The 23,925-nt window shown below is 38.4% G+C and overlaps 2 protein-coding genes across 2 annotated transcripts in view; both read left to right on the forward strand.

Annotated features, from left to right (window-relative positions):
- The window catches only part of LOC124529847 (transmembrane channel-like protein 3), a 14,539-nt gene extending 10,156 nt beyond the window's left edge, over positions 1-4,383 (forward strand). Inside the window, exons 12-14 of the mRNA XM_047103771.1 lie at positions 1,130-1,291; positions 2,566-2,699; positions 3,281-4,383. Coding sequence (XP_046959727.1) covers positions 1,130-1,291; positions 2,566-2,699; positions 3,281-3,561 — 577 coding nt within the window. The 3' untranslated portion in view covers positions 3,562-4,383. The remainder of the gene's footprint in view (positions 1-1,129; positions 1,292-2,565; positions 2,700-3,280) is intronic.
- A 2,322-nt stretch (positions 4,384-6,705) lies between these two features.
- Positions 6,706-23,925, forward strand: part of LOC124529848 (dynein axonemal heavy chain 3) — a 38,051-nt gene continuing 20,831 nt past the window's right edge. Inside the window, exons 1-37 of the mRNA XM_047103772.1 lie at positions 6,706-6,892; positions 7,143-7,256; positions 7,754-7,951; positions 8,553-8,694; positions 9,039-9,177; positions 9,991-10,166; positions 10,491-10,694; positions 10,861-11,097; positions 11,621-11,708; positions 12,010-12,217; positions 12,461-12,675; positions 12,942-13,132; positions 13,528-13,712; positions 14,065-14,327; positions 14,421-14,578; positions 14,644-14,836; positions 15,265-15,491; positions 15,577-15,754; positions 15,848-16,110; positions 16,288-16,489; positions 16,597-16,767; positions 16,939-17,086; positions 17,268-17,466; positions 17,823-17,991; positions 18,226-18,419; positions 18,741-18,869; positions 19,236-19,437; positions 19,811-19,963; positions 20,261-20,484; positions 20,559-20,727; positions 20,981-21,086; positions 21,436-21,602; positions 21,832-21,946; positions 22,251-22,465; positions 22,780-22,986; positions 23,283-23,354; positions 23,548-23,691. Of these exons, the coding sequence (XP_046959728.1) occupies positions 6,706-6,892; positions 7,143-7,256; positions 7,754-7,951; positions 8,553-8,694; positions 9,039-9,177; positions 9,991-10,166; positions 10,491-10,694; positions 10,861-11,097; positions 11,621-11,708; positions 12,010-12,217; positions 12,461-12,675; positions 12,942-13,132; positions 13,528-13,712; positions 14,065-14,327; positions 14,421-14,578; positions 14,644-14,836; positions 15,265-15,491; positions 15,577-15,754; positions 15,848-16,110; positions 16,288-16,489; positions 16,597-16,767; positions 16,939-17,086; positions 17,268-17,466; positions 17,823-17,991; positions 18,226-18,419; positions 18,741-18,869; positions 19,236-19,437; positions 19,811-19,963; positions 20,261-20,484; positions 20,559-20,727; positions 20,981-21,086; positions 21,436-21,602; positions 21,832-21,946; positions 22,251-22,465; positions 22,780-22,986; positions 23,283-23,354; positions 23,548-23,691 (6,552 nt within the window). The remainder of the gene's footprint in view (positions 6,893-7,142; positions 7,257-7,753; positions 7,952-8,552; positions 8,695-9,038; positions 9,178-9,990; positions 10,167-10,490; positions 10,695-10,860; positions 11,098-11,620; positions 11,709-12,009; positions 12,218-12,460; positions 12,676-12,941; positions 13,133-13,527; positions 13,713-14,064; positions 14,328-14,420; positions 14,579-14,643; positions 14,837-15,264; positions 15,492-15,576; positions 15,755-15,847; positions 16,111-16,287; positions 16,490-16,596; positions 16,768-16,938; positions 17,087-17,267; positions 17,467-17,822; positions 17,992-18,225; positions 18,420-18,740; positions 18,870-19,235; positions 19,438-19,810; positions 19,964-20,260; positions 20,485-20,558; positions 20,728-20,980; positions 21,087-21,435; positions 21,603-21,831; positions 21,947-22,250; positions 22,466-22,779; positions 22,987-23,282; positions 23,355-23,547; positions 23,692-23,925) is intronic.

A 23,925-nucleotide genomic window follows, 5' to 3' on the forward strand; every position in this document is an offset into this window, starting at 1 on the left:
AGGTAATCCGCTGAGCGATGTGGGGTTGTTACTGAAATGAAGTTTGGTATATTATATAAGCAATAGGCTATTTGACAATGCGAAAAATAAATTGTGAATTATTGTAATCAGTGTATATTATGAGTTTAATAATGGCTATTTACTAACGAAACTTAAAAATAATACTTAATGTATTCAAAAATCAATAAATCAAAATGTATTTCTTCAAACGTTTGTCACGTGACACAAAACGCTCCTGAGTGGCCGGGCTTATGATCAAGTCACTTTCTTGTAAACCTTGCTTTTCTACCATATGTACTACAGATTAAAATACAGCAAAGTGACGTCACCGACCCCTTTGCAGCGCCATATTGTCCGAGTAGCGTTTTCGTGCGTTATTTAAATATGGAATTTTTAATATGATATTTTTCGGTAAATATGTTCTAGAAATAAAAAATCTACTTTTACTGGGTTCCTTGACCTCTACTAAATAATATGAAATGGATTTTAAAAACCAGTCAAATAGCCTATTATACATAAAAAAGAAACCTTCAAATGTTAATATTGTTGCCTATCAGTCATTCCTTATTAGCTACATTTTACCACGTTCCTTCAATGGTGAAATTAATATCACACGTGTCAAAACATGCTCGATTTCGACAGCCTACCTTTTCTCCGGCCGCGATTGGGTATTTTATTGCAAAGGAAGCGCATCTCTCAATCGCACATAATATTAAAAATCATGTAACCGATTTACGAAAAATCAAACTTCACAAGAGTCGAGATGGCCCAGTGGTTAGAACGCGTGCATCTTAACCGATGATTGCGGGTTCAAACCCAGGCAAGCACCGCTGTTTCACGTGCTTAATTTGTCTTTATAATTCATTTCGTACTCGGCGGTGAAGGAAAACATCGTGAGGAAACCTGCATGTGACAAATTTCATAGAAATTCTGCCACATGTGAATTCCACCAACCCGCATTGGAACAGCGTGGTGGAATATGATCCAAACCTTCTCCTCAAAGGGAGAGTTTGAGAAATTTACAGGCTGTTGTTGTTGTTTGTTGTTGAAGCTTCACAAACAAAGTATGGCTGAGTGGTAGATTTTTTGACTATCAATAATCAATAATAATAAAAATTTTAACTTGACTTAGGGCTCCGTCGCTGCACTGCGGGCCGTTCCGGCAGTACGCAAGTGCCCTGGGCGTGCTGGGCGAGGGCGTGCTGCGCCTGTCCGCGCGCGCCTCGCTGCGCCGCGTTTTGCTGTTTGTGTCGCGCCCCGGCGCCATCGCCTTCGTGCTGCTGGCGCTCTGGTACGCGCCAGCTCCCTCTCATACCTCCGTACGAGTCGGTGACGTCACCGGCGCCACCTCAACGCATAGAGGACATGACGCCTTAGGTCGCTGGTGCCCTGGTACCGCGCCCGCTCCCTCACACCTCAGCACGCGTCCTGTCGCGACGGTAACGTCACCGGCGCCACCTCAAGGCATAAAGGACGTGACGCCTTAGCCTCCAAAATCGCTGGCGCCCTGGTACCGCTCCCGCTCACTCAAACCTCAGTACGCGTGCTATCGCGACGGTGACGTCACCGGCGCCATGACGACATGGCGCCACCTCAAGGCATAGAGGATATGACGCCTCAGCCCCCAAAGTCGCTGGTGCCCTGGTACCGCGCCCGCTCACTCTTATACCTCAGTACGCGTCGGTGACGTCACCGGCGCCACCTCAAGGCATAGAGGACATGACGCCTTAGCCCCCGAGATTGCTGGTGCCCTGGTACCGCGCCCGCTCCCTCACAACTCAGTACGCGTCCTATCGCGATGGTGACGTCACCGGCGCCATGACGACATGACGCCTTAGGTCGCTGGTGCCCTGGTACCGCGCCCGCTCAATCTCTTATACCTCAGTACGCGTCGGTGACGTCACCGGTGCCACCTCAAGGCATAGAGGACATGACGCCTTAGCCCCCAAGGTCACAGGTGCCCTGGTACCGCGCCCGCTCACTCTCTTATACCTCAGTACTAATCTTGTCGCGTCGGTGACGTCACCGGTGCCGCCTGATGACATAACGCCTTAGCGGTTGCTGGCTCTCTTGTGCTGTCCAATATAGCGACTCGTGTGACTCATACCGTGATATCTGTGGGGCGAATGTTACCAGGGATGTTATGGAGCTCTGTACCCGTCGAGATGGCCTAGTGGTTAGAACGCGTGCATCTTAACCGATGTTTGCGGGTTCAAACCCAGGCAAGCACCGCTGTTTCATGTGCTTAATTTGTCTTTATAATTCATCTCGTGCTCAGCGGTGATGCAAAACATCGTGAGGAAACCTTCATGTGACAAATTTCATAGCAATTCTGCCATATGTTATTCCACCAACCCGCATTGGAACAGCGTGGTGGAATATGTTCCAAACCTTCTCCTCAAAGGGAGAGGAGGCCTTTAGCCCAGCAGTGGGAATTTACAGGCTGTTGTTGTTGTACCCGTAACCGAAACTATAGATATCCGAACTTAAAATTTATATCAAACTAACCGTATCCGATATAAAATAATTGTGTGTGTGTGTGTGTGCGTGTGTGTGCGTGCGCAGCGTGTCGGTGTACATCCTGCGCGCGCGCTCGTACGCGCAGCAGTCGATGGCGCGGCTGCTGCGCCGCATGCTGCAGCTGCAGGCCAAGGACAAGGACTTCCTGCTATCCGCCATCGAGAAAGTCTCGAACGGAGGTACGTTGTGGTTTGACCGTTAATAATAAGTAAATGCAGGAAGTTAATATACACTAAATTACAAAAAAAAAATAGCGCAACTTGACAATCGAGTACGATATTAATATGTTCCCATGTGATGGTGGCGTTAGAACGAATACATCTTTTAAGGTAGTAAATCGAATTACTGAAAAAATCGAAACCTACCATTGCTATCTAACATTGTTCCTCATACTCTTGTACTAATTTTAAAATATTTACTATGATGAGCTGAAATGGCCCAGTGGTTAATTGTGGTGGTTTAATTTGTGTTTATAATTCATCTCGTGCTCGGCGGTGAAGGAAAACATTATGAGGAATCCTGCATGTTTCTCATTTCATCGAAATTCTACCACATGTGCATTCCATCAACCCGCATTGGAACAGAATGTTGGAATTTGTTCCAAACCCTCTCCTTAATGGAAGAGGAGGCCTTATCTCAGCAGTGGGAAATGTACAGGCATACTTTACTTTATTTTACTATGATGTCCAAAAATATGTAATGAAAATATATCCTATAAATCTGTGGTTGCAACTGTCATATTGAAGCTTACTCATTTCAGAATGGCTCTACAGTCCGAAATCTGAAGAGCTCGGGGCGGACAGCCACACCTGGAAGTATTTACACGAAGTCCGTAAACCATCAAACGCTGGCTACCACTTCGACGTATCCAGACTCAGCCACTCCTTCCTAGAGCGACCGAGGTCGTATGCAAAGGAAAATAGACCTAATTCCTATCATACGGATAAGCAGAAATCCAATGAGGACGGAGATACAGATAGCTCTTTTAGCTGGCAGGGTTCGAGCAGCTACTTGAACCAAACTGACGTCGAGAAAAGGTAATCTCTGGTAGCCGTGACCGGTAGCTCGACCAGACAGGTGATTTTTTTTTATAAAATATTTTCGCCGATTGAACTTATTCCCCGTGTCAATTAAATTATTATTAAAATTGTGATAATACAACGACGACGCATAATATTTACTAATATATAGTTGATTTGTCTGAATGTAACCATGACGAAGTTTATAGTCGGATTTTTATATTATATAATCTATATTTTTAATATAAAACTCATATTAATTTTATATTTCGCTGTATAATGAAAATCGTATACGGTTATTTTTATATATAAATAATTTATGACGATAAATGAATTTAATTATATATGTACATAACAAAATATTATATAAAAGCTTGCTGCAGTCTTCCAGTTATAAAAAAAACTGTTTTGCATGAAACTGTTGTTAACTATGTGCATTTTCTTTGTAGATGTAAGCAATTCATTTAATTTAAGTCTATGTTCGTACTGTCTTCCAAATCAATTCAAAATTGTGCCAAATTAACTACGTAGTGAAACCTTATGTATAAGTTATATGATCAGTATTATAATGAAAAAGAAACTTAAAAAATTTACATAACAGCATTCATGTTTATAAGGTAAAATAACCCCTTGGGAGTATTTCTACTCCCTGATATCAACCCCTGAGAGAGAAGATGACAAATTATGTCTTAAAGGTAACAATTTACAAAATACTACTCCCATTAAAATAATATAACTGCGTTGATAAAGAAACGAATTTTAGAATATCTGTATTGAAAGGTTGACACTGCCAAAGCATTTTAATTTTATATTTGAAAGTATTTTTGTATTTGTTTTATGTATAATTTCGATTTATGTGTTGTATTGTAACTTTTAATATTTTTATACTCTGTGACAATAAATTTCATAATAATAAATGTATTCAATAAAACAGTTTTTTATTTTCTTTTTATCCAAATCTAAAACCTATTCTTTATTTTTTTATAAAATATATTGGTAGACGGGTGGTACCACCAGATGGTAAGTTCATGGTCACCACTGCGTAAAAACATTGGCGCCAAAAATATTACTGTTAAAATTTCTCATATTTTGCCAATTAATATTTTAGGCCCATCTTGCTTGTACTATACATGGTTATATACTCTTAAGCCTTTAATATTTGTAAGCATTGTTAAGTGTTACAATATCTGATGAGTGTGAGGTAAACGACGGGCTAGAGAAAGTAATTATTTCCATATCAAAGTAATTTCTAAATTCATATTTTAAATCTAATTAAATTAATATGAGATTTTTATTAATTCGAAGTGTAAAAGTACTTTTGATTGATTATATTATGAGATTAGAAAAGAATGAGAAATTAACAATGTAGACTGTAGAGCCTAAAATAATTTTGGATTATAGAAAGATAAATCATTCAAGTAGCTTTTTTCAAGGACTATTTTTATAAAAGGTTTATATTATAGTGTTCAATTACATTAAAAGCTTCCACCGGCTCGGAGAGTAGATTCTACCAAGAGAAACCGGCAAGAAAACTCCACTATTTTGAATATATTTGATACTATAGTAAATGTTTACTTGGTGGTAGGGCTTTGTGCAAGCCCGTCTGGGTAGGTACCACCCACTCATCAGTTATTCTACCGCCAAACAACAGTACTCAGTATTGTTGTGTTCCGGTCTGAAGGGTGAATGAGCCAGTGTAACTACAGGCACAAGGGACATAACATCTTAGTTCCCAAGGTTGGTGGCACATTGACGATGTAAGGAATAGTTAATAATTCTTACAGCGTTAATGTCTATGGGCGATGGTGACCACTTACCATCAGGTGGCCCATATGCTCGTCCGCCAACCTATACCATAAAAAAAAAAAATGTATTGTGAAGCAACTGTAGGCATACTCATACCCACTTCAACAAAAGTATCCCGAAGGGAATCTCGAGCACCTAGGTTATATTTTACTAGCCGTGCCCCAGTGGCGGATTTACAAAACTGCCGCTAGTAGGTTAGTAGGCTATTCAATTTTTGTCACCCCTACTTTTTTTTGCAACATTTACAGTTTCTGTTCCATCGTCCTCATTACATCGATTTTTTCCCGTTATTAGTATGTTTATAAACTAGGTGATATTTCTGTCAGTTACTACATAATTTTTCTAACCCGCTATGTAGTGATGAGTATATGGATTACGGACGTAATGTGTAAACATATAGTTATAAGCTTTTTTTTTTAATTTCTGCAAGATAATAACAAATTTCGGCTAAATTTACCGACCCTCTAAATCTGCCGCCCTAGGCTCCAGCCTACTTAGCCTATTGGTAAATCCACCACTGCCGTACCCTGTGCTGTTTGAGTTTATAATTTTTTTGTTGTATTCTTCATTACTTATTGTATCAGCTATCTACCGGGGAAAATCCTGTCAACATCGTTTCAGAGATAAGCCGAAACAAACAGACAGGCAGACAGATACTCAAAAACATATGGATTTAGTTAAAAGGGGCTATTTTAATATAAGAAAAAGACAAATTATATTATATGCATAGATTAGAGCTTAGAACGATTTGCAATTAAGATTCTTCCCAGAAGAATTGGCAAGATATTAGAAATTACACTTTTCCAAATTTTAATAAAATACATATGTGTCGTGTGATTGACGATGTGATTCAACCCCAACTGGCTGATAATATCAATATTTATCGTGATTTTGACAATTGATGGCGTTGTCATGGCAACGTTAACAATTTACGACGCTGTCATTGTTTGACCTCGAAAATATTGTATGTTTTAAGGAATATCGTATAGAGAAATAATTTAATTTGAGGTAAATATATTTTATACTTATATTTTAGTTAGTGATATACATTTTCATTGAAATTAATTTCGGTAATTATTAATACCGGAATGGTTTGAAAATTGTTGCGTTTCATCCATATCTATATGAAATCTATTGTGAATTGTGTAAATATATTTTAAAAATTACATTAAAAATGCAATAAAAGTTAATATAGCATATTGAAATCCAATTCATGTGGGATATTATATGTATTTTATTACACTTTTTTTATAAATATCAGCATTATTCCATTTATCAATTTAATGCAATACATTGTAATTTCCCAAGTCAAAGAAATATTGATTTTGGTAAGTATTCCATAATGATTTGTCCAGGAAGAATGACAAGTCGTGATCGCAAACGGCCAGCGCCGACATCGACTAAGGGTGAGAAATGTCCTTCACGCTTCGTGCCAACACCAGCCAGAAAGCAGCCAGGATTACCGTGGATGCCACGAGCTGGATATAACCAGGAGCTTGGACAAGATAGCCAGTTGCTACGAGCTGCTAAAAACTATTATCCTGAAGGTATTATATTAACCAAGATTTCGTTAATCTTAATTTTTTTTATGGTATAGATACGAGCATATAGGCCACCTGACGGTAAGTGGTCACCATCATCCATAGACAATGACGCTGTAAGAAATATTAACTATTCCTTAGATCGTCAATGTGCCACTAACCTAGAGAACTGAGATGTCCCTTGTGCCTGTAGTTATGAAGTTTCCCTTATTATTAATACTAGATTGAAATAATAATGTTGTTACCGCTTCACAAGGTGAGGGCGATGGCGGTTGCAGCGAATTTCCTCCTCTGGTGCAGGCGAAATCTTGGACAAGAGGCGTTCCGTATAGAGATAGCTATAACCATGCGAAACCCGTTGACTCTATTGGTAAGTATTATCTTTATATCACAACAATCTGATCATAAGATTCACTTACCATCATATTGGTGGTCATGAATGTGATGAAGTATCAAATAGACAATTTTATGTTAAGTCGTCTCCTCTGCATAAATATACTGGTGCTGAAAAATAAAAAAATTACGAGGAGAGGCGATTTATTACAAATCGATAAGAACTTATTTTACCATAATAATACTAAATAACATCAGTAATGATGCTACGAAAATAAGTGCCACAACGAAAAAAGCTTTACCAATGGCGCCTTTTTGCAAAATTTTCTACAATATATACTAGTAATCCTTCATATACGTTGCCAGTACCAGATATCCAATTATAATCTTATGTATTTCTGAAATTGACATCCCTATTTATGTATTCTTATATTTGAATCGGAATCCAGCAATACATTATTATTGGATACAAATTATTGGTGGTTGAATAACTGATTAGCTTTGCTTCTAATATTTGCAAATGTCTTTTTAAAGGTAACTGTTACACGAGATCTGCAAAAACGATGCGAACTATAAACATGCCACCGAAAAGACGCCCCCCTCCTCAACTGTATGGACCACTTGGCCCAAACGGAGAACTTCAATTCCCACCATTAAAGTCATGGGCGGAGAGAGAAAAAGAGAAACTCGAAGCATTGAATAGAGAAAAGGCGAAAAATAAATTACCGAAAGGTAAAAAGTTCTATCTTTAAAATCCATCATAACTATACGGAAGATAATCACGAGTATAGTTATCTTTCGCATCAGATATGGTACTACTATCGCCTCATGAGGGTAGGAAGTAACACAAACACAATAATCGTCTATACCTTAATGTGGTTCACAATAAGTGCAAAAATCTCAGTATTAACAGTGATATTCGCAATACTTAATCACAAGGTTTTTAATTAGATAGCTTGGAGTAACGATTAACAGAAGCAGACGTTCCGTCGGAGGAATGCAAGCGCACCCAATGTCTGCCGACCGAGAACTCTGTCTTGTCGACCTGCGCTGGCCCCGACGTTCCGTTAGTGCGAACTGCCACGCCATCTGCCCGCTAGCTACGCACTTTGCCTCCAAAAAAGTCAACTCAGCGCATTTTTATTATTTACGCCGACATATATATTAATCAAATTTTCAACCAATGATATAGCGTCCTCGAACCCACAGTAGTGCAGCTGGAAAAAGCTCCAAACTGTCTTCTCAAAGGGAGACGAGGTTTTAGTGTAGCAGCGGGACAATCACAGATGTTACTGTACTTTATTTTATGTATCCTTTCGTAAATTGACGACAGGATTGGTGTTATTAGAAGACTTGGTATCAGGCGCATACGAAAGACGAAAGGCAGCTGAGGCGGAAGCAAAGAGAAAAAGAATAGAGAAAAGAAGAAAGGAAAAAGAAGAAGCCGAATTAGCGGCGCAGGAGGCTTTGAAGAAGTACGTAACTTTACGAATTAAAACAGACCTCACAAGCCATGTTTCTCAATATTTTTGTTAGCTTTCTTAGGAATTCAATAACCCACGAATATTTTCTGTGCCTGGCCTAATCTTTTATACCAATATAAAATGAAAAAATTTAAAAGTACACAATTTTTATTTTGCTTAAAAATAATCCTACTTTTGCAAATTTCAAAATAAATCTAATTCATATTTTTACTTACTACCTAATTGTATAACTCAATATATTGATATTAATTTACTATTGAAAACTTAATTTATCACAACCATTTAAGATGTCTAATTTAATTATATTACGATATAACAGTCATTTATTTAATTAGGCATTTAGCAAAGTTGGAGTTCGAACTACCACGTGATCCCGACGATCAGAAAGTGGAATTATTAAAAATTACAGAAGAGGAGCAATATAGATATATACATCCCAAGGATCTCGAAAGAATCCAGTACTATTTAACCACGGTAAGCATCTCACAAATGCTATTTAAAAATGCATAATTTGTGCGAGCTAGCATATCTATTGTTAATCTGTCATCAACACTTATTCTGGGATTGGGTATCGTGGGGTTGATCTCATTGTTTGATTCTTCTCGAGGTCATTGTCCAAGATATCCTATACGAGTACTCGTCCGCAGCTTCGCTCGCATATTAGGGTGTTGGTTGTCATGTGTTAGGCAAAAATAATAGCCTATGTCCTTTCTTGTAGTTAAAGTTTGCATTATACCAAATATGATCAATTCGGTTCAGCGGTTTGGTCGTGAAAGAGTGACAGACAGATAGAGAGACTGAGTAACTTTCACATTTTTAATATTAATACAGATAGAATAGATTATTAACGTTTTTTAAAGTTTTCAGCACTCAGACATGAAAAGCGATGAAGTACCTACGTTCGTCTTAGATTCTCGTGACCCACGAATGATATAATTGAAAATCTGAATATTTTTTAATGTTATAGGTTGGAGAACGGGCCGATGGACCACCTTATGGTAAGTGGTCACTACAGTCCATAGACAATGGTTCTGTAAGACATCTTAACCATTCCTTACATCGCCAATGCGCCACAAACCTTAGGAACTAAGATGTTACATCCCATGTGCCTGTAGTTACACTGGCTTACTCAAACCGGTATACTATGTACTGTTGTTTGGCTTTAGAATATCTGGTACCTATCCAGATGAGCTTGCACAAAGCTCTACCACTAAGTAAATATTTGTATATGTTTCAATTGAATACTGAACGTTAACGCCTTTGATTTCAATTGTACAAAATCAACAGTCGATCAGCGGTATTCACATTCCCGAGTTTCCGCAATATTTGTACCAACGAGCTAAAGCGACGGTGGACAAACAGACGGCGAAGATTAAGAAACGACTGATGATCCTGACGTACCAAGCCTGCGTCCGACAGAACGAGGCGGATATCAGGGAGTTCTTCGTGATGGCGATGAAGAGGTATCCCAATATGCCTAACATGATAGCTGGTTAAGTCTAAATTAGTAGAAAATATAAATTCATAACATGTAGTGTATCAATAGTTTATCTATTATATATTTCCATTTCTATTACTCATACGCTATTTCGTTTAGTTATTCAAATTAATAGTAATGTATTACATAAGGAACATATGCGTTGTACATTCAGATAGGGCTAGGGCTCCTCCAGGGCCCTAAATCAAAATATAAGTAGGTATAATTCCCAATTTTTACCTCCCACGACTATACTTATGCTTTGGCGATGCTCATGCGGGCCCGAGATAACATTAGTCACTGTCACCAGATGCCTGCTGGCCTACATCCTGGAGGACCCCGAGGAGCGCATTCGGCTGCGCATCGCGTTCCTGCCGGCGCTGTGGCCCGCGCTGAGCGTGCGCGCGCCCGTGCCGTGGCACAGCGCCGCTCAGCGCGCCCGCCACGCTCTCTCCTATCGGTACTATCAGGGGAACCCCGTGCTGTTAGAGCTCAGAAGAATTTGGCAGGAGAGGTACCATTTTTTTTTAATTGCAGTCTCTTTGTCTCTTTTCGCTCACAATATTCATCTTTACTTTGAATTGATTATTTTATTAATCTTATAGTATCAAGTTTGGGCCAAAATTACGATGAGGGCTGATTGAATCGGAACCGACGGCTACTATTACTTTTAATTTTAGATATCAAAATGTGTACATCTGCGATATGAACAAGATGCAAGCTCATCACCCCTTTCCACATTACCCTTCCGACTTCACCGAGAGTCTCTCCGAGCTGTGCGCGGAGACCAGAACCGAGTTATTGGACAACTGGCTCATAGACGTCGCCGATACAATGGTCAAGATGAGGCAGCACTGGTCTGTTTACGTGTCGAAGAAGAAGAAGGAGTCCACTTTCCAAGTCGAGAAGTTTTTCAGGTGTTGCCAAATAGATTGATAAGATTAGGTTGATGTCTAATCATATCAAATCAAAATTTTATTCGAGTAAACTTTGCAATGAAGTATTATTGAATTGTCGATATTTAAATAATACCACCATATCGGAGAGCAGCCTCAAGCGAGAGGAAACGGCAAGAAACTTGCAACTAAATTTAAAAAATGATAAGCATACCAGGATACATTATGTTGTCAACACTAGGCAACTGGTGGTTAACATTGCTGATATAACATTTTTAATTAGTAATAACATTTTTAAATTTAGTTGCAAGTTTCTTGCCGTTTGCCGCACACTGTTCAAATAAACGGATTTAAAATGCTGTTTTTCTTTACAATAATTTGTGTCCCGATATGATTTATTTTTTTAATTTTATTAATGAATAAAAATATTTCTTTATTAATTTAGTGTTGATTAACTTTATATATTTCGTAAGAGGTAAATTGATTATACTTCATTGATAGAGGTTACTAAATTTAAAGTTTAAACGTAAGTATTCTTGTGCAGTGCTATCCATGCGTTAATGTCAAGACAAGTACGTGATTTGGTCGAGAGAAGCGTTAATCATTTTGCGGAATATTTTTCTTATTATTGGGTGAGTGCAAAACATATTTTCAGTATCTTTAAAGAAAGTATAAATATTTCGTTGATATAATGATACTTCTTGCCAAGGTGCTGCTTAGATGATGTATGGGTATGTTGGCCTAGTAAAAAGTAATTCGGTTTGGAGGGTGTAATATTACAGTACAGCCGTGTACGCAAACACTATATTATATAAACTAGGTCTGAATGTTCTCATCAGTGGTATATAGTACATGCATCATGATAATATTATTGCTATGTGTATTTATATACTTGTAGTTATAATTGTATAAAAAATACTTATTTGTAATTAGGAAGGAAATGAGTACGGCACAGAGTACCAGGATTACACGTTCATCAAGCGACCGCTCCTACGCATCAAAGTGGTTGGCAAGCCCGGCTCTACAACTATCTCCTTCGACCCGACCCTCGAACACATGCGTGTTATGATCATCAAGTGGTTCCACACCATCATCAATGTTAACCACCAGTTGCCTAGTGTTGACAGCATAATGTATCCTGGTATGCTTATCATTTCTAATGATTATTTCCTAACTTTGTTTTTGACGACACGACACACTTTAATTTTAGAAATATCAAATATGAAAATAAAAAATGTTTGCTTTATATGTTTACAATTTTAATGTCATTTATTTACTCTGATAATCAAAGTACGTGGACTGCAATAACTATTAAAGCGAGTTTCAGAATATTAAACATATTAATTTACCACAAACCAAATCCACATATTAATTTGAATTTTAGGAGTGAATCGTCCAAAACCTTACCTGATGTCGGTATACCCAGACGAAGAATATATGACGGCTATAGTAAACAAATGTATCAAGCACTTCAACCAGAACCGCCCCGGACCGCTTAGCTTCCTTCTCAGATACGAGGAGTACTTCTACCTCCTTGACGAGACCGCTCATCAAGATCTGCTTAAGTTCTTCGCTTTGGAACCGCCGCCAATGTTAAAGGTTCGTTACACATAGAGCCATATTATGTGGCTATACAAGTTGTTACTTAATAAGACTTAATAAAAAATATTTGTACAGGAAGTAAGTAAAATATATGCTATATTAAAATTAATTCTAAATTAATGAATGTTTCAATCCAAACAAAATGTTTTTGTTCGTGTATGTATATTGCTAGTGAGGAGTAGTTAGTGTTATAAAACAATAACATTTGTATTTTTGAAACTCACAGTGAATAGCGTTGTGTTTACTAAATGTACCCTTTATAGGATTTCTCTGCTCGTATCGTAATGTACGAAAAACTTCGTGACGAAATCGCATTCCTCCGACGAGATATACCCTTGAACATGATCATGTTGGACTGCGGCCCTATCAACGACGTGCTCTGGGGTGTGGCAGACGGGCTCCGACAGTATATTGTCGATCATTTCATTTCTGTCAACAGGAAGTGGAATAGAGCGTGAGTTCTTTGTGATAAACTAGCGATTAGCTCCTACCTCGCACAGATGCAATCCTGATACTAAATATACTACAAAATGTCTTACAACGTTTAGTTTTTCAGTTGTTGGACAAAAAGAAAGTTTTAAAGATCAGAGCATATACAGGGGTAGACAGCGATAAATTAATATGTTTTATACTAAGTAATGATGATTAAAAGAGCATCGAACTTCAATTGATAAAATTATGTGGATGATTTGATTGATTGTAGGATTCAAAACATACGTTTGTAACATCTGAATACTATTTAATTAAAAATTCCAAATGAAAATACCAAATCAATATACTTTGTATACTTTGTAAAGTAGATTGTTTAGTAATTTGTATAGAATAAAATACAACGGGTGTCATGTGCAGCATCTGTGACGTGTACGAGGAGATGGCGGCCCGCACGTCAGAGAGCCCGGACGGCACGGCCGCGCTAGTGGAGCTGCTCGCCTACATCCAGGACTGCCGCGACTGCGCGCTCTTTGAGCTGCGCGAGCGCTCTCGCACGTCTGCGCTCTACGTGCTGTTCCTCCACGAACACGCGCATCTCTCGTGTCAGTAGAACTCTCTGTATACTTACGATACAAAAACATATAGGCACACACTGAAACTCAACCTGACTGATAGGTTATTGATTAAGGTCAAGGTGCCATTATGGCACATTACAGTAGGATAAACGCCATTATAATGTTTTTATCTAACTCTTATTATAATAGTTATGAATGTAATAGTTTGGCCCTGATTACAGAAATTATAGTACATTTACTCTTTTCAAAATTATTATTATGGCTACGTTATCCTGCTTCAAGTCTAATAAAATTAACCATTTACATAAGTTAGGTACACATTTCAGGTTGTGAAAGTTAGAAGAGTTTTTAAATTGTAATCTTATTTCTGGATCAACAGTTGAAGATATAAATCTGAACACGCGGGTGTTCCTCTGGCCTCTTGACATGGAGGAAACAATCGACCTCACCCTTAAGACTCTTAACACTAAAAAGACAATGGCGGAAGACAAGCTGAGGACTAGAAAGGCCATCTTCGAGGAGAAACTAAAGAGACACGAGAAGGAACTGGAACAGTTCCGACGGTTTGACCCGCCGCTACTAAACTTGGATCTGTTGAGAGAGGTTGTCGGAAAAGTCGACGATATTTTTAAGAACCTATCGGTAATATTCTTGTATCATTTAACCAAAGAGCTGAAATTGAGGTACACTGTGAAATGGAATAATTAATTATTACGATTTCAAAATTACAATTAGGATGATAAACGTGAAGCAGACGAAATAATCAATGAGGAGACGCTGCTGGAGCAAGAAGCGTCGGTGTTCTTTAGCTTGCAGAGCATGCTAGCCAGCGTAGAACCTTTCCACAAGCTGTGGCACACGGCTTTCGACTTCTATGACGGATACGAGAAATGGTAACATTAGATCTTGAAATTTCAAATTGTTACGTGCTTGGTCTGTACCAAACCAAACTTTTTAGGTATCACGGGCCCTTCCTGGGACTAGACGCGGAAAGGATCGCCGAAGACGTGGAGGCATGGTGGAAGTTGTTATATAAGCTTGGCAAACAGTTATTCGAATTCCCCGGAGCGAAGCGTATCGCGGACATGGTGCGGAATAAGTTGGAGAAGTTCAAACTTCTGTTACCTGTTTTGTGCGCTATTTGCAACAAGGTAAGGAATTCGTCATTTCGAAATTTATGTTTGTTTATATGTTTATGTTTACACTCATGCTTAAAATATAATTTTATTTGTAATTTTTATTTAACTAGATCTTGAGCCTTATCGAGTATTTTGAGATCTCTAATATCTAATGTTACGCATGTTTTACAATTTTTCGTTCATCATTGTACATTGTACATGCAAGAAAATCTGTAAATCTTTTAATATAAATCAGAAAAAAATTAAATAAATTAGTAATGTTTGGACAGGCTTAGATAATTAATATTAACATGTCATCGACGGCGTTTTGGAATTTGCAGTTTTCCTTTCGTTTATTTCAAAGCATAAAATGTCTTAAGATAAAACAAATATCCGCACCTTTTCGATCAGTACTGTCAGTGATTGCCAATATCGATTGAAGACCAGTGAGATTTCCGTAGGGCATGCGCGACCGTCACTGGGCGCGCATCAGCGAATTGGTGGGCGCGGAGGTGGTGCGCACGCCGAATAGTACGCTGGCGGACATGGTGGAGCAGGGCGTGCATGTCTTCGCCACTCAACTCGAAGAGATAGAGCAGCATGCTTCCAAGGAGCACGCGCTGGAGAAGGCGCTCGCCAAGATGAAGGAGGAGTGGCTCGGCGTGCGCTTCGAAGTCGTGCCCTATCGGTGAGATGGCGACACGCGAGTGACGAAGAGACTAAATTTTTTAATAAAATTTTTCGGTGTGTATCTTTATTTTTGTGATTTATAGAGATACCGGGGTAGGCATCCTCACTGGTCTGGATGATGTACAGCAGCAATTAGACGATCATATACTCAAGTCGCAGACGATGCGTGGTTCGCCATATGTCAAGGCTTTCGAAGCAGATATGGTCGCTTGGGAAGAGAAGTTAATTAGTATGCAAGATATTCTGGACCAGTGGTTGCAGGTACTTGTACATCATTAGGTGACATTATTATATGCACAACACAAAATTTTATAAAAATAACATGAGACTTCATCATATTTAATTTTCCTTTAGTGTCAAGCTACATGGATGTACCTCGAACCAATATTTTCGTCTGAGGATATAATGCGGCAAATGCCAACTGAGGCCAGGAACTTCCGTGACGTTGATAAAGAGTGGAGGACTATCATGGGGGCCACACAGAAGGAGCCTCTGGTTTTAAAAGCTACGGACTATCCTGGGCTACTGAAGAAGTTACGCTACAATAATGCTCTGCTAGATGATATTCAAAGAGGCTTAAATGATTACTTAGAAAAGAAGAGGCTATTCTTCCCAAGGTTAGTAAATATTATGATAAAAACGGGCAGTGTAACTTGAATATGTTTGATATTCAAATAAAATCAATTTACGAATAATGCATGCAATGGTCTGGGTGATACTAGCTTCATATTTACAAAATTTTTGGAGAATTAATATTTCATATGCTATAATGATGAATTCATGTCTTTCAACAGATTCTTCTTCTTATCCAACGACGAACTTCTCGAAATTCTTTCCGAGACGAAAGACCCAATGCGCGTCCAACCGCATCTCAAGAAATGCTTCGAAGGTATCTACACTTTGGAGTTCAACGCAGCCAAAGAGATCGTTGGCATGGCGTCCGCTGAGGGAGAGATGGTTAAACTGTCCTCTACTATTCAACCAGCTGATGCTAAAGTAAGTTGTCATAGAAAATGTAATGTTTCCATTAAGTTACATGAAAATACTCGTTGTAAACATAATTTCGAAAATGTGTTAATTTTGTTTTGTTAATCGTTTTCAAGGGTATGGTAGAACGTTGGCTGCAGCAGTTGGAACAACAAATGATAATAAGCCTTCGAGACGTGGCCTCTGAGTCTATAACCGCGTACGCCCTTACAAAAAGGGAGGACTGGGTTCTGAGTTGGCCCGGACAAATTGTACAGGCGGGCTCTTGCATTCAGTACACAGCTGAGGTACATCAACTAACTTTTCTTTATAGAATCTGTAGTTAGTAAATGTAATGTAGATTGTATATTTAATCGAGTGCCTTATCAAGTCAACTTTTTTTTAAAGTTATCGACGCGGTAGAACGTCTTGTATAATCGAATAAAAATACGAAAATTCTAATAAGTGGTCGTGTACAGGCGATAGAGGCGATTCAGACCACCAGCCTGCCACAGCTGATCGACCGCAGCACTGAGCAGATCAACGGACTGGTGTACTTGGTGCAGGGCGCGTTGGAGCCCGGCGCGCGCATCACCGTGGAGGCGCTAATCGTCATCGACGTGCACGGTGACTGCTCACTTAGTTTGCATACGCTACCAGGAGTGTGTTTTGGCGTAATGTCGTCACTGGATATAATAGTATCGTACCATATTATTATAGAATCGCTGTGTAGTATTATTGCTATTGTGTGTATTTATTTAATGCAGCTCTAGTGAGCTCGAGTGATTAACGTGATCTTGGTTTTCAGGTCGTTCGATACTCGAGGAGATGGAGAAAAAGTGCGTGCGCGACGTGACTGATTTCAACTGGATCTCTCAGTTGCGGTACCAGTGGCGCGGAGACCGCATCGTTTGCTCGATGGTCACCACTGACGTGGACTACGGATTCGAATACCTCGGCAACACCGGTCGACTGGTCGCCACGCCTCTCACTGACAGATGTTTTAGGTAGAAACTATTCGAATTTAAACATACATATAGGTATATTTGGTTTATTTCTTCGTTATCTTACATTGTGTTTATTTTTTTTTGCATAAATCTCTATAGCTCTAAATTTGTATCGTTAATTACCGGAGTGTTTCTACTAATCTTTGTACAGAACTGTGCAAGGATTAGCCGAAACGCTCTTTACCTTATAGATACTAAAAATGGTCATATATTTAAGAATAAGTGAATGATGTTCTCATTAAGTAGTGACCTGATAATACACCTATGCTTATTCTGTGTAATCTATATTGTTAACTGATTAGAAGAAAAGCTAAATTGTTCCAGGATAATTATGTAATTAGTCATATATTTAACAGAACATTAATGAGTGCTCTTAAGCTCAATCTGGGCGGCGCGCCAGAGGGTCCCGCAGGCACTGGTAAGACAGAAACTACCAAGGATCTGGCAAAAGCAGTGGCGAAGAAGTGCGTCGTCTTTAACTGTTCTGATGGACTCGATTACAAGGCACTTGGAAAATTCTTCAAGGTGGGGCTTCAAAGTTTTCTAATAAAAAGTCACAGTGTTGTAGTTTTATATCTTGCGTTAAGTGGTGACATAACCATTGGCTAAAATTCGCTATATCGTTTCATAATCTAGATGAAAGGGCTCGATAATTAATAAATACCTTCAACAGAGCACAAATTTGTCGATATTGCCTGCGTGCTCACTTAATAAAACTACGTATAGAATTTCACGGTCGCCTGTCTTTTCATCCTTCAGGGTCTGGCTCAGTCAGGCGCGTGGGCGTGCTTCGACGAGTTCAACCGTATCGAGCTGGAAGTGCTGTCCGTGGTGGCGCAGCAGATACTCTCCATTCAGCTCGCTATCCTGCGTCGAGAGAAGCGCTTCATCTTCGAGGGAACTGAGATTAGCTTAGACCCAACTTGCTCAGTTTTCATTACCATGAACCCTGGGTCAGTTGATAATATTGATAAAATTGGTTTCCCATATTTATAAGTAAATTCCAATTGCTTAAAATAAACCTTCACTTTACTGGTATCAAATGTTTGACCTCATTATGTTGATGCCTGTTGTATTTGGTTTTTTAAATTCGTTAACTTGTATTGCTATTGATTTCCTATTTTGTGTAACAGAGTGAACCTTTCAAAATAAACGGAATAACGCATATATTTTAGAATATGTTATGCTAAATGTTGTAATCCGTATAATCAAATGACTTTTACAATTTGCTACTACTAATTTCTTTTGCAATAACTTTTGGTGTTTTGCCTCAGATACGCTGGACGAACAGAGTTACCGGATAACCTCAAAGTACTGTTCCGGACGGTGGCCATGATGGTGCCGGACTATGCCATGATTGGGGAGATTACCCTCTACTCCAACGGATTCGTGAACGCGGGCCCGTAAGTATTATTCTACTTAGTCAAAATTGTTCTTCTATGATGGATATGCAGACTTAACTCATGTTTTTATTTTTGACATACTATATTATTTTTAGTATTCTCGTAGTTGCCCGCGTCTTCGTTCGCGTTTTAGGGTTGTCATGTGTCAGATGAAAAAATTAGGGTATGTTCTTTTATTCGAGTTCAGGTTTGCTTAATACCTATTTTCATCAACTTCGGTACAGTGGTTTGGTCGTGAAAGTGTCAGACAGACAGACACACATAGTTACTTTCACATTTCTAATATTAATATAGATTTCAGCTTGACGATGATGCGGCAGTCCATATGGCCCAAGTTTTATTGTAATTATTAGATTGAAATTTCAGGTTAGCTCGGAAAATAGTTCAAGCTTACAAGCTCTGCTCCGAACAGCTCTCCTCTCAGAACCATTACGATTACGGAATGCGAGCTGTCAAGTCTGTCTTGCTCGCTTCCGGAGCGCTCAAGAAGAACTATCCCGAGAAAGACGAATCTCAGCTAGTGTTGAGGGCTATTATTGATGTCAACATGCCCAAGTTTCTATCTCAGGTAAATTGGACGTTGGATGACCGTCATTTGTTTATCTATTATTTACCATACGTAAACCACTTATAACACTGTCAGTGCGCTCTGGGTAGTAGTAACTTTATATAAAAATATAAACTATTACTGTTTCAAGTACAATAATTGATGACTTGAATGGTAACTACACACCTACCGTATTTTATATATCAAATGCCATTAACATACTATCTAAATCAACAATTGAGATATATTTTTTTAGTCGACTTTATATTTTTGTTTTCCAAGTAATATTAGCGAAAAATGTTAAATATTTGCTCTATCTAGTGGTCTTTGAACTGAAATATCACTTGTCAAATTACGAGGAGCTTTATTAAGACAATAATGGTCTCTCTCCCAGGATGTCCCGCTGTTCATGGGTATATACTCGGATCTGTTCCCGGGTGTAGAGATCCCGCAGCCCGACCGCGCTGAGCTGCTGCGCTGTGTGAACAAGGAGCTCGAGAAGAGGAACCTGCAGCCCACCGAATGGTACCTCGAGAAGATCATACAGGTGATGGATGTTATGATGATAGTTCAGTTTCAGAATTATCAGAAAGTATTCGGTATACACAAGAACAACTATTGTGCTAAAATAATTAACTAATTATTTTAACCTTTGAGCATTATGTAGTTTGGGTTATTTCTTTTTAGTGCCTGTTTTGCAATTAGTCATTTTCTAAATTATTTTCAAAAACAAGCTTTCCATCAAAAATTATTAAATGTTACACACATAAAAAAATTAAAATTGATAATTAAAACATTATTGAATATTTTGAAATAAATTTATTTCTTAAAAATACCGTTCCAGATATACGAAATGATGTTAGTTCGCCATGGGTTTATGATAGTCGGCCCTCCGATGGGTGGCAAGACTCAGGCCTATCAGGCGCTAGCGGAGTCACTACGAGCGTTGCAGCTCATGAAGCCGCCGCCGAGGCACAAGGAGTTTGGAGCCGTGTATCGCATCATCAATCCCAAGGCCATTACCATGGGACAGCTCTACGGTTGCTTCGACCCCGCGTCGCACGAATGGTACTACGACGACAGTACTGTTTATTTCTATAAAGCCTTAATTGTTGGGTCAATTACCAAGTGGTGTTGGTCAGGTCGGACGGTGTGCTGGCGATCGCGTTCCGCGAGTACGCGATGTCGGCGACGCGCGACCGCAAGTGGATCCTGTTCGACGGGCCCGTGGACGCCGTGTGGATCGAGAACATGAACACCGTGCTCGACGACAACAAGAAGCTGTGCCTCATGAGCGGCGAGATCATACAGGTGGGTTTGAAGTCTCTGATACTATGACAAGCGTAAATAAGATCCTACCTAGACTAAGACCTAGGGCCTGTAAATACGTACTTATTGTTAATAAACATATGAATATAGATTAAATTGTTTTCTAAATCTCTTCTGAAACTATTCACATGATATTTTTTATTATTATTTTTCACGTGTTCACGTGTAGTATAGCAATAGATATTTATATATTTGTGATTGAAATGATTTTGTATTGCAATATATATATAAACAGATGACGAACAAAATGAACCTAATCTTCGAACCGGCTGACTTGGAGTTCGCTTCTCCGGCCACCGTGTCCCGATGCGGCATGATTTACATGGAGCCTGAACAATTAGGTATGATTGAAATAAGCACCTAATTACAACTTAAAAAATCAAAGTTATGTAGTCCTTTTCAATATTATGTTTGTTTTAAAAAAACATTATTGGGATGTCACTAGTAAAGCCTGTTGAAATGAGATGAGGCAGCGCCACTGAGAGATACAAAGTTTGTATTCGTTTTTTTATTCTTAAGGGTTGTATCTTTTATTTTTATAAGATATTGAGTAAAATTGATTTTATACATATGTATATCGTTACACATATGTTTTTCTCACTGATGGAGAAAAAGCTCCTTCTGTAAGAAAATCTATCTGTGAATGCCCATTAAAAATGTTACATTGACGAATCCTGGATTATTCACCAGGCTGGCGAGCATATCTCGCTTCATACAACACTCACCTGAGCAAGCGTCTCATCCCAGAGCAGTTCGATCTGATCCAGGAACTCATAGACTGGCTCGTGCCACCTATCTTCGAGTTTCTGCTCAAATGCCAACACTTCGTTCAAGTTGGGGAGATCCATCAGTTCCATGTGAGTGTTAAAATTTTCAAAATAAAGTTCTACTAAGTCGTAACAATCTCATAAGTAATTCGATAAGTATATGTTAAATAAATGATTTTTAATTTTACTTGTCAAACTAGAAATATTTCTAACGTTGCTTATTCATATTCTTCAATTTATTAAATTTCATAAATGAATACACTGACTAATTTAGGATAAAATGTAATTTGATGGATCAACCATTATCTTTTGCATGCAGTCGTTCACGCGTCTGTTCACTTGTCTCCTGGAGGGCGAGTCGCAGTTCAGTACTGTCTGGCTGCAGTGCACTTTCATATTTTCATTACTCTGGGGCCTGTGCGCTACAATCAATGGTAAGATATATTTATTAATATTTTTGTATGTGAGTTGTGCACACGATGGTTGCTTCATACACTACAATGAGCTATTTAACAGTTAGGTTTAAGGTCCTATCTGAAGTAAATGAGCATTCTCGTTTTCCTGTGTCATTTACGTTGAGTATCTACACATATTGTTTGATGTTGATCAACAACCTTTCTTAGTCGATATTACTGCATATCCATGTGGTCGAACGTTTGATTATCTCGAACAATTACAAAACCTAGCTATGATTCTAGTGAAAACATGTTGTAACCTTATATTTCTTCTATCTTTAAGGTGAAAGTCGTAAAGGTTTCGACACTTTCTTTCGGAAGTTGCTGGAGGGCAATAATAACAATTATCCAAAGCCGAAGTCGTTTAAGCTGAATAAAAACCAGCTATTCTTAGACAAGGACACTGTATTCGACTATGTGTACGATAAAAGGAACAACGGGACCTGGATACCTTGGGTCGACCTCGAGAAGGAAGTTCCTCTATCCCCTACAGCTAAGGTATTGCTAAACTACCATTTATCAATATTCGACATTATGTAAGGTGACCAGCTTTTATCGTTTTTATTAAATTTATGAATTCAAACTATTATGGGTATTTGATTCACCTGAAGGTGTGTGGTCAACAACACCTACCACATTGACTGTAAAAGAGATTCTGTAATCAGATCATTATTAACAAAGTTATTGATTCATTTCAATAATACTTTTTAATGTTAATTTGTATGTCTGAATTTCTATTAAAAATAAACGTACTACAATTTTTATAGTTTTCATTTGTCTTTTTATTTTATACATTAAGTTATCATCTACAGGTGAATGATATAATTATCCTTACAAATGAAAATGCCTGTCTGCGATATTTTGTTAGCAAGATGGTAAAGTCCAAGATACCGATTTTACTAGTGGGGCCCACAGGCACTGGGAAGTCCACTCTCGTTCTAAACTTCTTACTTTCGTTACCGAAAGAGAAATATATCACTAACACAATTAACTTCTCCGCGAGGACTACTGCTAACCAGGTAAGACTTTCTTAAGAGCTAAGAAACCTAATGAAAGAGGAATTAATTTAGGGAAATAAGCTATTTTTTTAAAGGTAAGTAGTACGTGATGTTAGCTTGAAAATATAAGTTATTTGGCCATCGTTGTAAAAAACAACAACCTACTAGGTTTTACTAAGTCTTATTCATACTAAGTCTTATTATTTTAACATATCCAATAAAATATATTTGGAACTGGAGTACCCTCGCAATTTGTAACACCACTTGTGAATACACATTAGATTGCCATTGAATATAGATACCATTTTTAATTACAGACACAAGATATAATAATGTCAAAAGTGGACAGACGTAGGAAAGGCGTTTTTGGGCCATCGATGGGTAAAAAGGTAAAACTGTAATATTTGATATTCTACAACGTAGTCGATTCAAATTTAGAAGATAAAAACTTAATACCTATATTACGATAAAAAAACAATTAATAAAATAGTTAGCATATTCATTAAATCCTTTATGCACGAGGTTGACTTGAATCTTGGATTTGAACTGAAAATTATATTTGATCTCTAAGCTTTTTTCTAGTGTGTGCTATTCGTGGATGATCTCAGCATGCCGCAGCGAGAGCAGTGGGGGGCCCAGCCGCCCCTGGAACTGCTGCGGCAGTGGATCGACCACGGACACTGGTACGACCTCAAGGAGATGGTGCGCCAGGAAGTTGTCGATGTGGTGGGTTTGCATTGCAAAATTGCTGAGTATATTACAATACTCAGAAACATTTGAAATCAAATTAGAAAAGTGCCAAGATTGCTTTATTTTCTAAAAACCTAAATCTTAACCTAAGGTTGTGGTAAAAATTCCGACATAAGACGTAGAATTGAGGGTTGGACCAGTCGTGGAATATTCAATGATATTAATTTATATCTACAATTTGAGTTTAACAAAAGTGTTATTATTGTTATT

This window comes from Vanessa cardui, chromosome 5 (assembly GCF_905220365.1).
Source record: "Vanessa cardui chromosome 5, ilVanCard2.1, whole genome shotgun sequence".
In the NCBI taxonomy this organism is placed as follows: Eukaryota; Metazoa; Arthropoda; class Insecta; order Lepidoptera; family Nymphalidae; genus Vanessa; species Vanessa cardui.